The following is a 13,141-nucleotide window of genomic DNA, read 5'->3' as shown; positions in this document are numbered from 1 at the left end:
ACTCAAATAAACGGCTTGCACTGTAAATTATAACCTCGTAACTTTGTTTCATTATCATCATTTTTTAATTTTTAATTTCAAAGTGGATAAAAAACGAGAGAGGGATAAAAGCAAAAGCCTGTACCGACCTACGAGACCATTGTGAAAAAAGCCGTAACCGTAGCCTAAAAGACCTGTCACCGGGGTGGAGGGGCTTGGAGATTGGCTCTCTAAAAGGAAACACATTGCATTGAACGATAAAAAACAAAGCACAATAAATAAATGTATAATAAAGTAAATAAATAAATGAATAAATAAATCAATCAATCAATCAGTAACTAAATATTTTGAAAAGGACATTAAATAATAAATAAATTATTTACAATATCAAACAAATATAAAACATCATATAAAATGAATAAAAGGGGGGGAAAGATAGAAAGAAAGAAAAAAGCAGATGAAAAGAAGCAAAAAAGGAAATAAGAATCGATTTAAAAAAGACCCTCAAAAATATTTTAAAAATAAATAAATAAATAAATTTTAAAATGAACATAACATAATTAATAAATTCTATACAATATCAAGCAGATATAAACATGAAAATGAATACATGGGTAAAAAAATAATTTAAAAAAAAAAAAAAAAAAAAAAAAAAAAAAAAAAATATATATATATATATATATATATATATATATATATATATATATATATATATATATATATATATATATATATGTATAGAAAGAAAAAAGGGGATGAAAAGAAAAAGAAAAAAAAATTAAAAACAAAAAAACAAAAAGAACAGAGAAAAAAAATCGATAAAAAAAACAGAGCCTGGAAAATAAAAGTGAAAGCAAATCACACGTAAATAACATAGAAAAAAATATCTTCAGCCAGTCGAGTAACCAACTCGCTTCTGCTTGAACTCATTATACAGCTGTCTTCCGCTATACGCATTAGCAGTAATATTCCGATTTGACTACCAAAGACAAGGTGTTTATAGTTAACCTAAGTTAATCAACTTGAGAAGTTGTGTAAATTAACGATAACAAATGTTGACTTTTGTGTCATTTTCTTAAAAGTATTTTTCTTTTTCTTCAATAATTTTCATTTAAAACATCCGGACCTGCAGGATTTAAAATCTGAATTTGGCCACATTTGGGCCATCAACAAATGTCATGCCACATTTGGGCCATCAACAAATCTCATGTCACATTTGGGCCATCAACAAATCTCATGCCACATTTGGGCCACCAACAAATCTCATGTCACATTTGGGCCATCAACAAATCTCATGTCACATTTGGGCCATCAACAAATCTCATGTCACATTTGGGCCATCAACAAATCTCATGCCACATTTGGGCCATCAACAAATCTCATGTCATATTTGGGCCATCAACAAATCTCATGCCAAATTTGGGCCATCAACAAATCTAATGCCACATTTGGGCCATCAACAAATCTCATGTCACATTTGGGCCATCAACAAATCTCATGTCACATTTGGGCCATCAACAAACCTCATGTCACATTTGGGCCATCAACAAATCTCATGCCACATTTGGGCCATCAACAAATCTCATGTCACATTTGGGCCATCAACAAATCTCATGCCACATCTAGGCCATCAACAAATCTCATGCCACATTTGGGCCATCAACAAATCTCATGCCACATCTGGGCCATCAACAAATCTCATGCCACATTTGGGCCATCAACAAATCTCATGCCACATTTGGGCCATCAACAAATCTCATGCCACATTTGGGCCATCAACAAATCTCTGCCACATTTGGGCCATCAACAAATCTCATAGTCACCAACTTTCCAAAGAGCTAAAAAGTGACATCCTAATGCGCATTACAACAGACCTGCCAAATTGCAAACTTCAAATTTAGTCATTTTTACGTCAATTTTTAGTAATTTGATAATTTGAATTTAGTCATTTCCTCACAGATCATTTATAGAAAGATTTGCTGAAACGAAAAGTGAATGAAAAGTTAGCAGCAAAATGATCGGACAAAGCGGGATATCGTGAAAAACCAAGGAAGTGGCTGAAAAGGATGAAGTACCTTTTGTTTCCAAAAACGATGGTTTTCCGTACATAAAACGATCATTTCCTCTTGTCAGTCCACTAATAAAGGCCAAGGGCCAAAACGTGTTGTTTTTGTATTGATTTGTTGTACAGCCAAATTTAACTTACTATATTCTTGAGATTGATTGGGGGTTCACTTAGCACTTTAAAACTTTTTGTTTCATAATGCGTGAAATGTACATGAGAAAAATGGAACTGAATACAATAAAAATCCAAGAAAAGAAACACACAAACACAAAAACAAAAAACAAAAAAAAAATTCAAATTAATAAATAAATAAAATTATAATAAATCAAAGTTTTAGAAATATAAAAGAGATTTGTTTGTTTGTTTGTTGTTGCTTTAGGTCTCTTCCAACACAATTGAGGTTATATGAGAGACCGCTGAAACAAAAAAACAAGCAATCTAACAAAATAGTACAAATGTAAATCAAAATCATAACCTAAAGATATCATAAGCTAAATTATAAATAACCAAGAACAAACAGGCAGAAGATTTACAGAAAAAAAAAAATATCCCCTGTCAAAAATACAATCACAAACCAAAGAAGCAGGATAGGCTAGTAAAGAGAAGAAGAAACGACATCACTATCGGATCGTACACCCATGCGAACATCATAGGTATATGATTCAAGGGTGATGCTCCCATCCAACCACCCGCTATAAAAGAGAAAGAAACTAAGCAACTAAAACTAAATGCTACGGGGGAGGTGGGGGGGTGGGGAGAGAGAGAGAGAGAGAGAGAGAGAGAGAGAGAGAGAGAGAGAGAGAGAGAGAGAGAGAGAGAGAGAGAGAGAGAGAGAGAGAGAGAGAGAGAGAGAGAGAAGAGAGAAGAGAGAGAGAGAGAGAGAGAGAGAGAGAGAGAGAGAGAGAGAGAGAGAGAGAGAGAGAGAGAGAGAGAGAGAGAGAGAGAGAGAGAGAGAGAGAGAGAGAGAGAGAGAGAGAGGAGTTAGTTAAGTGCCATAAAAATGATCCATAATCTACACAACTCAAGACTAAAATACCGATCACCAAAATTCTTGTTAGATGTGGATACATTATGAATACATGGATTGAATGGATGACACTATGTATCAACTGATGGATGAAGGGAATGGCCGATTGATTGATTGATTGATTGACTAACCGACCCATTTCGGGAAAGGTTTTATCTTTTGGCTTTTATGGTTTAAAATAAAAATATTTCAATAATCAGATGATCTGATAAAATCAAATATGACGACTTAAGTGAAACATCCAAATCTAAATTAGAAGACGGGGGAATAGTTGTGTATGGGAGACCTTAGTACTGGTACACCCCTCTCTATAAGAATTGGGGATGTCATGACAACCATTACATACTCGTGTTTGTTTTGGTGTTTGCTTTTTAATTAATTATTTATTTTTTTAAATTATCTATTGGGACACATTATCCGCCACCCTGGTTTGGAAGTACTCGCCTTGACTGGAAAGATGAATGGAAAAAGAATAAGAGGAAGACAAAGAATAACTTATTTGAATTTGAAAGGGATAAGAACTTGGACAGATGAAGCTAAGAAAGGTGGCGTTGCTTTAATAGAATTGGCAAGAGCGAGATCAGCTTGGCGGAAGATGACCTCCGACGTCTGCTTCAGATATGGAACTACATGACATAACCTTTGGGGGGGGGGGGGGGGGGGGGGGGGGAGAGGAGAGGTATTTATAATATACATCTTTCCAATACGACTAGTCAAATGGAATGGAATCTTCGTTAGATGATATGGACGTATTGGATTTCCCCTTTGTCAACAGAACACAACGAATGAGACACTAAAAGACCTAATCGTATTTCACATTTCATTTCATTTCTTTTGTTATTGATTTGTCTGTGTGTTTGTTTTTAAGGGTTTTACGACGCTTGCAACACATTAAGGTCATATCAGCACCCATAAAAGGGAGGAAAATGGGATAGTCAAAAGTTCTAGAATTACAATTAAAGCATCCAAGAGAAAGTAAGACAAAGGAGAACTGGGAACAAATAAGGGATCAGATGTAGATTCCAAGAGCATACTATCAATGTACTTAGTTTGAGATCACCTAAAAGTCTCATCCAGACACAAGCACAGGTCCATGCTAAGAGGAACACACTCAAATGTTTACCAATATGTAAAACAAAAATAATACAATGCATAACAGAGATGATTATAAGAGAAAAAAATATCATCTCCCAAAACCCAACTATACATTTGACTGTTTCCCTTCCAGCCAGGGTATCCAGCCAGGGCCAGGACAAAACCAAGTAATCTCATTCCAAGACAAAGACAGAAAGAAAGTTGGAAAACAGATATAGGGGGATAGAAGACACAGCAAGTGCCTCCATGCCCACTATGGGAGGTCAGGAACCCCAGCCAGTGTTATTGATTTCTTCCAACATTTGCATAATTGACGAGAGTGAGTTTGGTTTCTCACACGTTGAAAATCTAAAAATTCTGAGTAAAAAAAAACTCAGAAAAAAATATTCTAACACCCTTTCATTCTTCGTCTTTGTAAATAAACCAGTCCAAAACAATGCCTCTAACCTTCCCCTTGCACCCTGAACTGAACTTGTATTTAGTTGGGTCGCCATAACTTGTTACGTCACTTAAATAATAAAATCAAAGGGGAGTAACACGTCACTTAAATAATAAAATCAAAGGGGAGTAACACGTCACTTAAATAATAAAATCAAAGGGGAGTAACACGTCACTTAAATAATAAAATCAAAGGGGAGTAACACGTCACTTAAATAATAAAATCAAAGGGGAGTAACACGTCACTTAAATCATAAAATCAAAGGGGAGTAACACACAACACACTGGCTGGATGGCACGCCTGTCACTGTCTATTACCCCCAATCAATCAGAACGTCACTTCATCAATCAACCGATCAATCGATCAATCCATTAATTAATCAAGCCATCAATTCATCAATCCAGTGGTGTAGGAATTTACCTGTGATGGTTTGTGGTGACAAAGAGTCACAACATTGAAGGTGGATGAGTAGGACAGGGATGGGGGGATGGGGAGGAGGACAGGATGTTCTATCAGAGATGTTGGATGGCATTGCACGGCTGGGGAAATCACGATGATGACAACGACGATGATGATGATGATGATAATAATGATGACAACATACATTATAAAGATGTGGACGTTAATATTTCTTATGCAAGCATAATTTTTTTATAGACGACAATGATAATGACAAATTTAAATAACTATTTTGATTGGTAGAAAGTAGTTGTAGTATAAGTACTGGTAGTAGTAGCAGCTTTGAATACAGAGGCATTAATACGTGGCTGTGCGGGGAGTACAGAGGTGTATACGGTAGCAACAGCAGGACTGCACACCTGCCAACCCTTCACATTCCAAAAAGTGGAATCAGAGCGTCAGAAAATAGAAATTTGAAAATATTTTTTTAAAAACCCCAAAAAATAGAAATTTGTCACCACTGGATAATTAACTCCCCCTCAAAGACACGTCCAACTTTCAAACACACAAAGACAGTATTCTGTTGGCACAACTGGCAAAACGATCATTGATCACGTGTGGTAGGTAATTACATGGGGAAACGGGGAAAGGAGTGTAATTAATTTTCCGACTTACCTCCTGTTGTACAATAGTTAAAAGCATTCTTTTTATTTACTTCTCTCTTCAACCTGCCCCCCCCCCCCCCCCCCCCCCCCCCCCCCCCCCCCCCCCCCCCCCCCCCCCCCCCCCCCCCCACCTTTCCCCATCCCTGCTTTTTTTTTTTCTGGTCATCATCATTTTATTTTTGAAGAATGTCTGAATGAAAATAATGAATAGAAGGATGCTACAAAGGATTTTACAATAGTTAAAAGCATTTTTTTCAACATTCCCCCCCCCCCCCCAACCCCTTCCCACACCCCCTACCCCTTTTTTTTCTTTCTTTTCTTGTTATCATCATTATTATTTTTGAAAATATCAGAATTTCACGGGCAATGGCTGAATGGTGGAAATGAAGATTGAAAATAATGAATGGAATTGATGCTACAAAGGGCGGAAGGCAGGGGCAAGCAGGGCTGGAACTGCCAAATGATATTTTTAAAAAAAAAATTTTTTGTAGAAATGCCAACAATTATATTATCTAAAGGTAGGAAAGTTGTCCTTCAAGGGAGACAAATTGGGGAGCAGACATTCAGACCTGACTATTTGGAATTGGAAAAATTGGTAGTTTTCAGGGATTATATAACACAGTTGACATTATAACTACCCTTAAAAATGACCCATTTGTGTTTAACTACATTAATTGGGGAGCAGACACTCAGACCTGACTATTTGAAATTGGAAAAATTCAGTTTTCAGGGGTTATAATTATAAAATAGGAGGCATTATTTTTGCCATTAAAAATGACCCATTTGTGTTTAAATACATTAATTGGGGAGCAGACACTCAGACCTGACTATTTGGAATTGGAAAAATTGTAATATCGCCTAACAGGTGACCTGTCTCATCCTACATGTTAAGTGTTGTTGTTGGCTGGGGACCCCTTGGAAAGCACTCTGAGCACGTTTAGTGGATATTGCGCTCTATATAAAAGTGTTGAGGGCATTTTTTGGTGATTTTTTTTTTTTAACCTCTACAAAAAATGTTGGGAGGAATCAAAACTTCCTCTCCAGCGATTAAAATCTCGTTTAAATTCTTTTTTTTTTTTTTTTTGAATTGCTAGAGAAAGGATGAGAAAGAGTGAGAGACAAAGCTTGAGTGAAAGAAATAAGAAGGGATGGGATGAAAAGGAACAAATCATTTCTCAAAAAGTTAATACATGGTGAACTGAACAAAAACAGGAAAGTTGAATATGAAAAAATATAATGTCAGTGACTAAAAACGCTAGTCAGTCAGTACATGGTGAACTTCACATATCAGGGTAGAAAATGGAGGAGAAATTCAATACATCAACAAGAGCCAAAGCTGATAAATCAAAATCTTTGAAAGCTTCTGCTAGTTGTCAACACACACACCAAACAATATTAACTAATTTAGTAACACAGCTGACAGCATTGCGACGATACATTCATAAAAAAAACAACATAGAAATGTGCACATTGAATTTTTGGCAAACGAAAAAATGGAGAGAAAAAAATTATCCACGAAATACAGATCAATCGAGAATGTATTAAGCGAAAATAAAATGTTCCTTTAATGTTTACATTCATTCTAGAATACAGGAAAACAGTGTCATTCATTGAACAAAGACAAAACTGACATTCATTGGGAAAATAATCCCATCAATTTACGTTTTGGACGGAAAACGTTTACTTCTTGTATCAATCTACTAAAACGACCCCCCCCCCCCTGCCTCATGTTGTCAACAATTCTTTCAGGTTTACTAGTGTTGGACAAGTTAAAGGTTAGTTAAACAAATCGATGTACGAAGTCAAAAAGTTGTCTGGTCAAAACATTTTTAAAAAGCATTCTTGCTCATGTACAGCGGGACAGCAGTAGTTAAATCGAGGCGATTTTCTTGTCAGTGTTACACACACGGCAAGCATACAATAGTAGCTCATCCAATGATTCAAGCCTATTACCTGCAATGACTGGTGATGTTGTAACCGATGTCGAGAGTGTTGTTGTTGTAGCTCTGCCTGTTTATCAGCCCCCAGGGACACAGTTTGTTTCTGGAATGGAATGGCAAGGGATCATGGGGGGGGGGGGGGGGGGGGGGGGGGGGGAGGAGAGGAAGTGGGAAGGGGAAGAAATAAGAGATTCAAAATTGAGAATAAGATTTTCCTGCCAACTTTGTATTTTCATACCACTAAAATACAGAACAATAGTGAAATTGAATGTAATCTTCAATTTAATATACAAAAACAGTTAACATGGACGTTTCAGGTTTCCCCTTTATCAACAAAACAGGATGAATAGTAATTTGTTGTTGTCCACTTTATCTGATTTCGTAATTAAATTGAAGCTTACACTCAATTTCACATTGTTATTTATTTCTTCGAGCTTCGAGCAGCAACATTTACATTACCAATAAAATATCACATTAAACTCAAACAGACGGCATAAAAGTTATTTGCAAGTCTTGTCTGGAAATATGATGGCCTAAACTTTTCTGTCGCCTGTCTGGATTTAACGAGATGTATTAAAATCTTAATTGCTTCTGTTATTAGCTGAAGAAGGGATTTGAGCCCAAAATGTTCGATATTTGGTATTTTGTTCTTTTTTTATTTTATTTTCTATATAAGCTTAGCTTTTGTATCCAGATTTACACATGATTAGTTTTGAAAGGTCCTACCTGTAGCTCCTGACATTCGAGATGTAGCTGTTTGAGACAGCTGGCCGAGCTGTGAGAGGAGCCAGCAGGGGTGGAATGGACAGTGTGAGGCCCAAGCGACACCGTCTGGTTGTAAATACTTTCTAGGTAAGACTGTGGATGACAAACAGACACATTAGGGAGCAGGCACCGGTGGAAGATTGCGGCTATGTGGTCTCGTGGTATGACACTCGCTTTCTGATCGGAAGGTCCTGGGTTCGAGCCTCGGTAGATGAGTCCTTGGAGAAGGCTCTTTACGCACATTCTCTCACCGTAATCAGGTGTAAAATGAGTACCTGGCAGTTAACAGCAGTGTCTCTGTTGTCCGAAAAAAATTGTAATATTGCCTAACAGGCGTCAAGTCCCCCCGTCCTAAGATGTTAAATGTTGTTGTTGGCCAGGGACCCCTTGTAAAGCGCTTTGAGCACATTACGTGGACATTGCGCTCTATAAAAGCTCAATTTATTTTAAAATATAAAACTCTGAAAAGGTGTGTATGAAACAATGACGAGACAAATCGGAAAGAAAAAAACAAGAAAGAAATCCTCCCAAACAGCCAGACCTCCTGATGACTGGTGAACTCACTAGACCCTAACACCGACTATATCCGTAGTTTTCCTGGGTTATTTTTACCCCATGCCTCTTTATTACATTTTTTTCTGAGACAAATTATAGTCATAGTATCAAAGCTACTGTTTTTAGTTTTTACATGTTAATGATAGTTGAATAAAACTATCTATGTACATGCTCATTTTTAATACATTTTTGAAAAGTAGCAAAAATCTCTAGGATTGAGTGAGTTAACTCACTCAATCCTTAGATTTTTGCTACTTTACAAAATTTGAAAAAATGTATTAAAAATGAGTATGGACATATAGATAATTTTATTCAACTATCATTAACATGTAAAAACTAAAAACATTAGCTGTGATATAATCTGTTCCTCCTCCATAATTTGTCTCAGAAAAATGTAATAAATAGGCATTGGGTAAAAGTAACCCGGGTAAACTACGGATATAGTCGGGTATAGCGGTGTTAGGGTTGAGTGAGTTAAACATGCTACCATTACACCACAGAGGTGTAAAAGTTGGGAGGACTGAATGCTTATATTCTTCAAAACTGTAAGCATTTTCACTGTGAACTGGAGCTGTTTGTTTGTAATGGTTTTACGGCGCTTGCAACACATTTAGGTCATATCAGTGCCAGTAAAAAGGAAGAAAATGAGATAGTAAAAAGTTATAGAATTAGAATTAAAGCACCCAATAACAAGCAAGACAAAGGGGAATTGGTTCAAATAGGGAACAAATGTAGATTCCAAGAGCACACTATCAGTGTAATTAGTTTGAGATCACTAAATGTCTCATCCAAGCACAAGCACAGGTCCCTGCCAAGAGACACACACTGAATTGTTAATAAATCATAAATATGTAAATGGAAAAATAATACAGTGCATAACAGAGAGATAATTTACAAGGAAAAAAATATCATCTCCCAAAACTAATTATACATTTGGCTGTTTCCCTCCCAGCCAGGGTATTCAGCTAGGGCCAGGACAAAACCAAGTAATCCCATTCCAAGACAAAGACAGAAAGCATGTTGGATAACAGATATGTTACAGTGAATGACATAATTAGTCGGATAGTAAAAAGGTTTAAACTGAGATATTGTCAAGGTTAGTTAGAATCTAGAAAGTCATTTTTGATCAAAATAGGTTCTTGTCATAAATGATTACATCAACCCTTTCTGTACATCTTCGGGAAATATCAAACCTTAATTTCACTTCTAAATATATTTGACAGCTAGTCAAGTTGAAAAAGTATGAAATTTGAGAAAAGTTGCTGGATACCTTTACCATACATCTGACCATAACTTCATGAAAAATCACCCGATTTACCTCAAATAAAAATTAAAATGCTCTGGTGAGCATATTCTTACAGAAAATGTAAAAACATGCAAATCCAAAACTTTCACCTTCCGACACTACTGGTTATGTCATGCACTGACACAAATAGGGAGATAGAAGACGTAGTAAGTGCCTCCCTGCCCAATGTGGGAGGTCAGGAACCCCACCCAGACATAGGGGGATAGAAGACACAGTAAGTGCCTCCCTGCCCAATGTGGGAGGTCAGGAAGCCCACCCAGACATAGGGGGATAGAAGACGTAGTAAGTGCCTCCCTGCCCAATGTGGGAGGTCAGGAACCCCACCCACACATAGGGGGATAGAAGACACAGTAAGTGCCTCCTTGCCCAATGTGGGAGGTCAGGAACCCCACCCAGACATAGGGGGATAGAAGACGTAGTAAGTGCCTCCCTGCCCAATGTGGGAGGTCAGGAACACCACCCAGGACAGCGTATAACAATTTTTTAAAAACCGAATATAACCTGTGATAGAGTATAAGATAAAAAAGACCTGTCAATCCAATGTCCTTACCTGGTGTTTTCCAGAGATGGCCGATCCATCACTAGCTCTCCTGACCGGGGAAAACCGTTCACTGGGTAGGTGTAGTGAGTGGACGTCTTTGAAAGAATCACGGTCTGTATATATATATATAAATAAATATGTAAGAATTTGTTTATAACAGGTGAACATGAATGGCATAGGGTGCATGTATGTGTGTGTGTGGGTGAGAAGGAGGGTGGGGGTGGTGCTGGTTTGTGTGTGTGTGTGAAAGATAGTGTATAGTTTGTGATTTGTGATCACCTAAATGTATCATCCAGACACTAGCACAGAATCTCACTAATAGGAACACATTCAAATGCTTACATCGTACATTCAAAACAATAAATAGAACCAATACACAATGGAGAGATGATTTACAAGGAAAAAAATTATCCATATCCATAAAGTAAACATTTGACTGCTTCCCTCTTGGCCAGGGATTCCAACACAGGAAAGGACAAAATCAAGACGAAGACAGGAATGAAAGTTGGAAAACGGTACAGAAAACATAGTAAGTGACCTTCCTGCACACGATGGGAGGTCAGTAACCCACTCTGGAGATTGGTTGAAATAGGGAACAGAAGTCGATTCCAAGAGCGTACTATCAATGTGCTTAGAGTTCAACTCAAACAGCCCTGATCACGGATTTATCTGTGATTTCTGATACTACACATTAGCCCTGACCACGGATATATCCATAACAGACTATACTCAAACTGCTGTTTGCTTGTTGATTGGCTAGTTTTCTGGAAACACAGACTAATACTTTTATTAGTCATGAATGAATGACATATCGTTTTCCACAAGTTCTATAAATAGATTGTTTCATTCAAACATGCATGGCGTGGATAAGCATGCATCATTTTCGACACACTCTCGCTGTAAGGTTTTCAAGATGGTGAAATGTCCGTTTACCGCAAATATTTCACTTTCACAACCAAGCATCATGCTGATCAATGCTCTTCCCAAATAGTATAGAGTTAGGATATCTTACTACACATAATAACAATAACATTATTATTTTATTTTTACATTATCATATTAAACTGCAATTACTTTATGGCCATTTGACAACAGGAACCCCTATTTCATCTCCTTCCCTGATTTTTTACTTTTTCTTCATACTAGGACACATTTCAAAATGATCTCACGTTTTAAATCTTACACGTTTCTTTTTGTTTTTCCTCATCCATTCAACACTAGTATTGATAGTTATACCCCACAACATTTGAAGGCAATATCTTGAAAACTTTTTTTTAAAAATAAATGTCTGAATATAGGCTAGAAAGCCCTTGTCTGGGGCATCTGAGCACTCTGTCAGTTCTAGGGCTGAAACAGTTTTAGGTAACCATAAAGTTCCATCAAGACAAGTACAGGATCCCACCAAGAGGAATACGCTCCAATACATATCAAACACAAATTTCAAAACAAAACCCATTCCAGTAGATTACAGAGCGATGATTTACAAGGGGAAAAAAATGTCATCTCTCAAAACCAATAGTTTACATATCACTATTTCCATGTCAGACAAGTACGTCGGCCAGCACCAGGACAAAGCTATGTCATTTTATTCAGTATTAAACAAAAATGAAATACAGCAAAAAAAATACACAACCCGGAACGTTTTGGGCTCAAACCCCTTCTTCTGCCAACAACAAAACACATAAATACATTACTAAATTCCAGATTTTAGGTCCTCTCTGAAAAAAAAATCTTTCCTGTTCTTTTTTGAAGCGGTTTTATTCATTTTTGTTTATTACTTTTTACAGTCCACAGCTTGTAGCAGCCTTGTATCGCTATAACTTTATTCAACGACAAAGACAGACAGACAGAGGAAGACACAGGACGAGAACCTACTACTCACCATGGAAAGTCAAAAGACCAATTTCACACAGATATAAATTGACATTTTTTATATAGCGCAATATCCACTAAACATGCTCAAAGCGCTTTACAAGGGGTCCCTGGCCAACAGCAACACTTAACATGTAGGACGAGACATGTCGCCAGTTTTACAATTTTTTCGGACAAAGACAACGCTGTTAAGGGCCAGTTACTCATGTGAGTAAAGAGCCTTTTCCAAGGACTCAACTAAGCATCGAGTAAGGCTCAAACCCAAGACCTTCCGATCCGAAGAGCGAGTGTCATACCACAAGACCACATAGCCGAGGTTGCATTGACATGAAAGAATCTGAGCTGTTTCCCACGACTTACGGGAAGTACGAGGTTCTGGAGAGAGCAGACCAGTCGATCTCCTCCCTCGTATCTGTTGTAAGGAAAGCTTCCGTTGAAGCTCCTCTGGCATGTTGGATAAAGAGTTAGGAACGGCTACTGTGTGACGCTTGCT

General features: G+C 37.3%; 1 protein-coding gene across 2 annotated transcripts in view; it reads right to left on the bottom strand.

Moving 5' to 3' along the window:
* LOC144959981 (uncharacterized) overlaps window positions 1-13,141 on the bottom strand; it is a 66,488-nt gene that overhangs the window by 15,534 nt on the left and 37,813 nt on the right. For both annotated transcript variants that reach the window (XM_078892881.1, XM_078892882.1), the window contains exons 15-18: window positions 13,009-13,141; window positions 10,786-10,889; window positions 8,336-8,467; window positions 7,623-7,712 (exon numbers count right to left, since the gene is read on the bottom strand). The exon at window positions 13,009-13,141 is cut by the window's right edge and continues 22 nt beyond it. In XM_078892881.1, coding sequence (XP_078749007.1) covers window positions 7,623-7,712; window positions 8,336-8,467; window positions 10,786-10,889; window positions 13,009-13,141 — 459 coding nt within the window. The remainder of the gene's footprint in view (window positions 1-7,622; window positions 7,713-8,335; window positions 8,468-10,785; window positions 10,890-13,008) is intronic.

The sequence above is a fragment of the Berghia stephanieae genome, chromosome 14 (assembly GCF_034508935.2).
Source record: "Berghia stephanieae isolate SIO BIC M18660-M18661 chromosome 14, UCSD_Bste_1.3, whole genome shotgun sequence".
NCBI classification, from domain to species: Eukaryota; Metazoa; Mollusca; class Gastropoda; order Nudibranchia; family Aeolidiidae; genus Berghia; species Berghia stephanieae.
The sequence above is the reverse complement of the archived record's forward strand: the minus strand, read 5'-3'. Positions and strand labels throughout refer to the sequence as shown.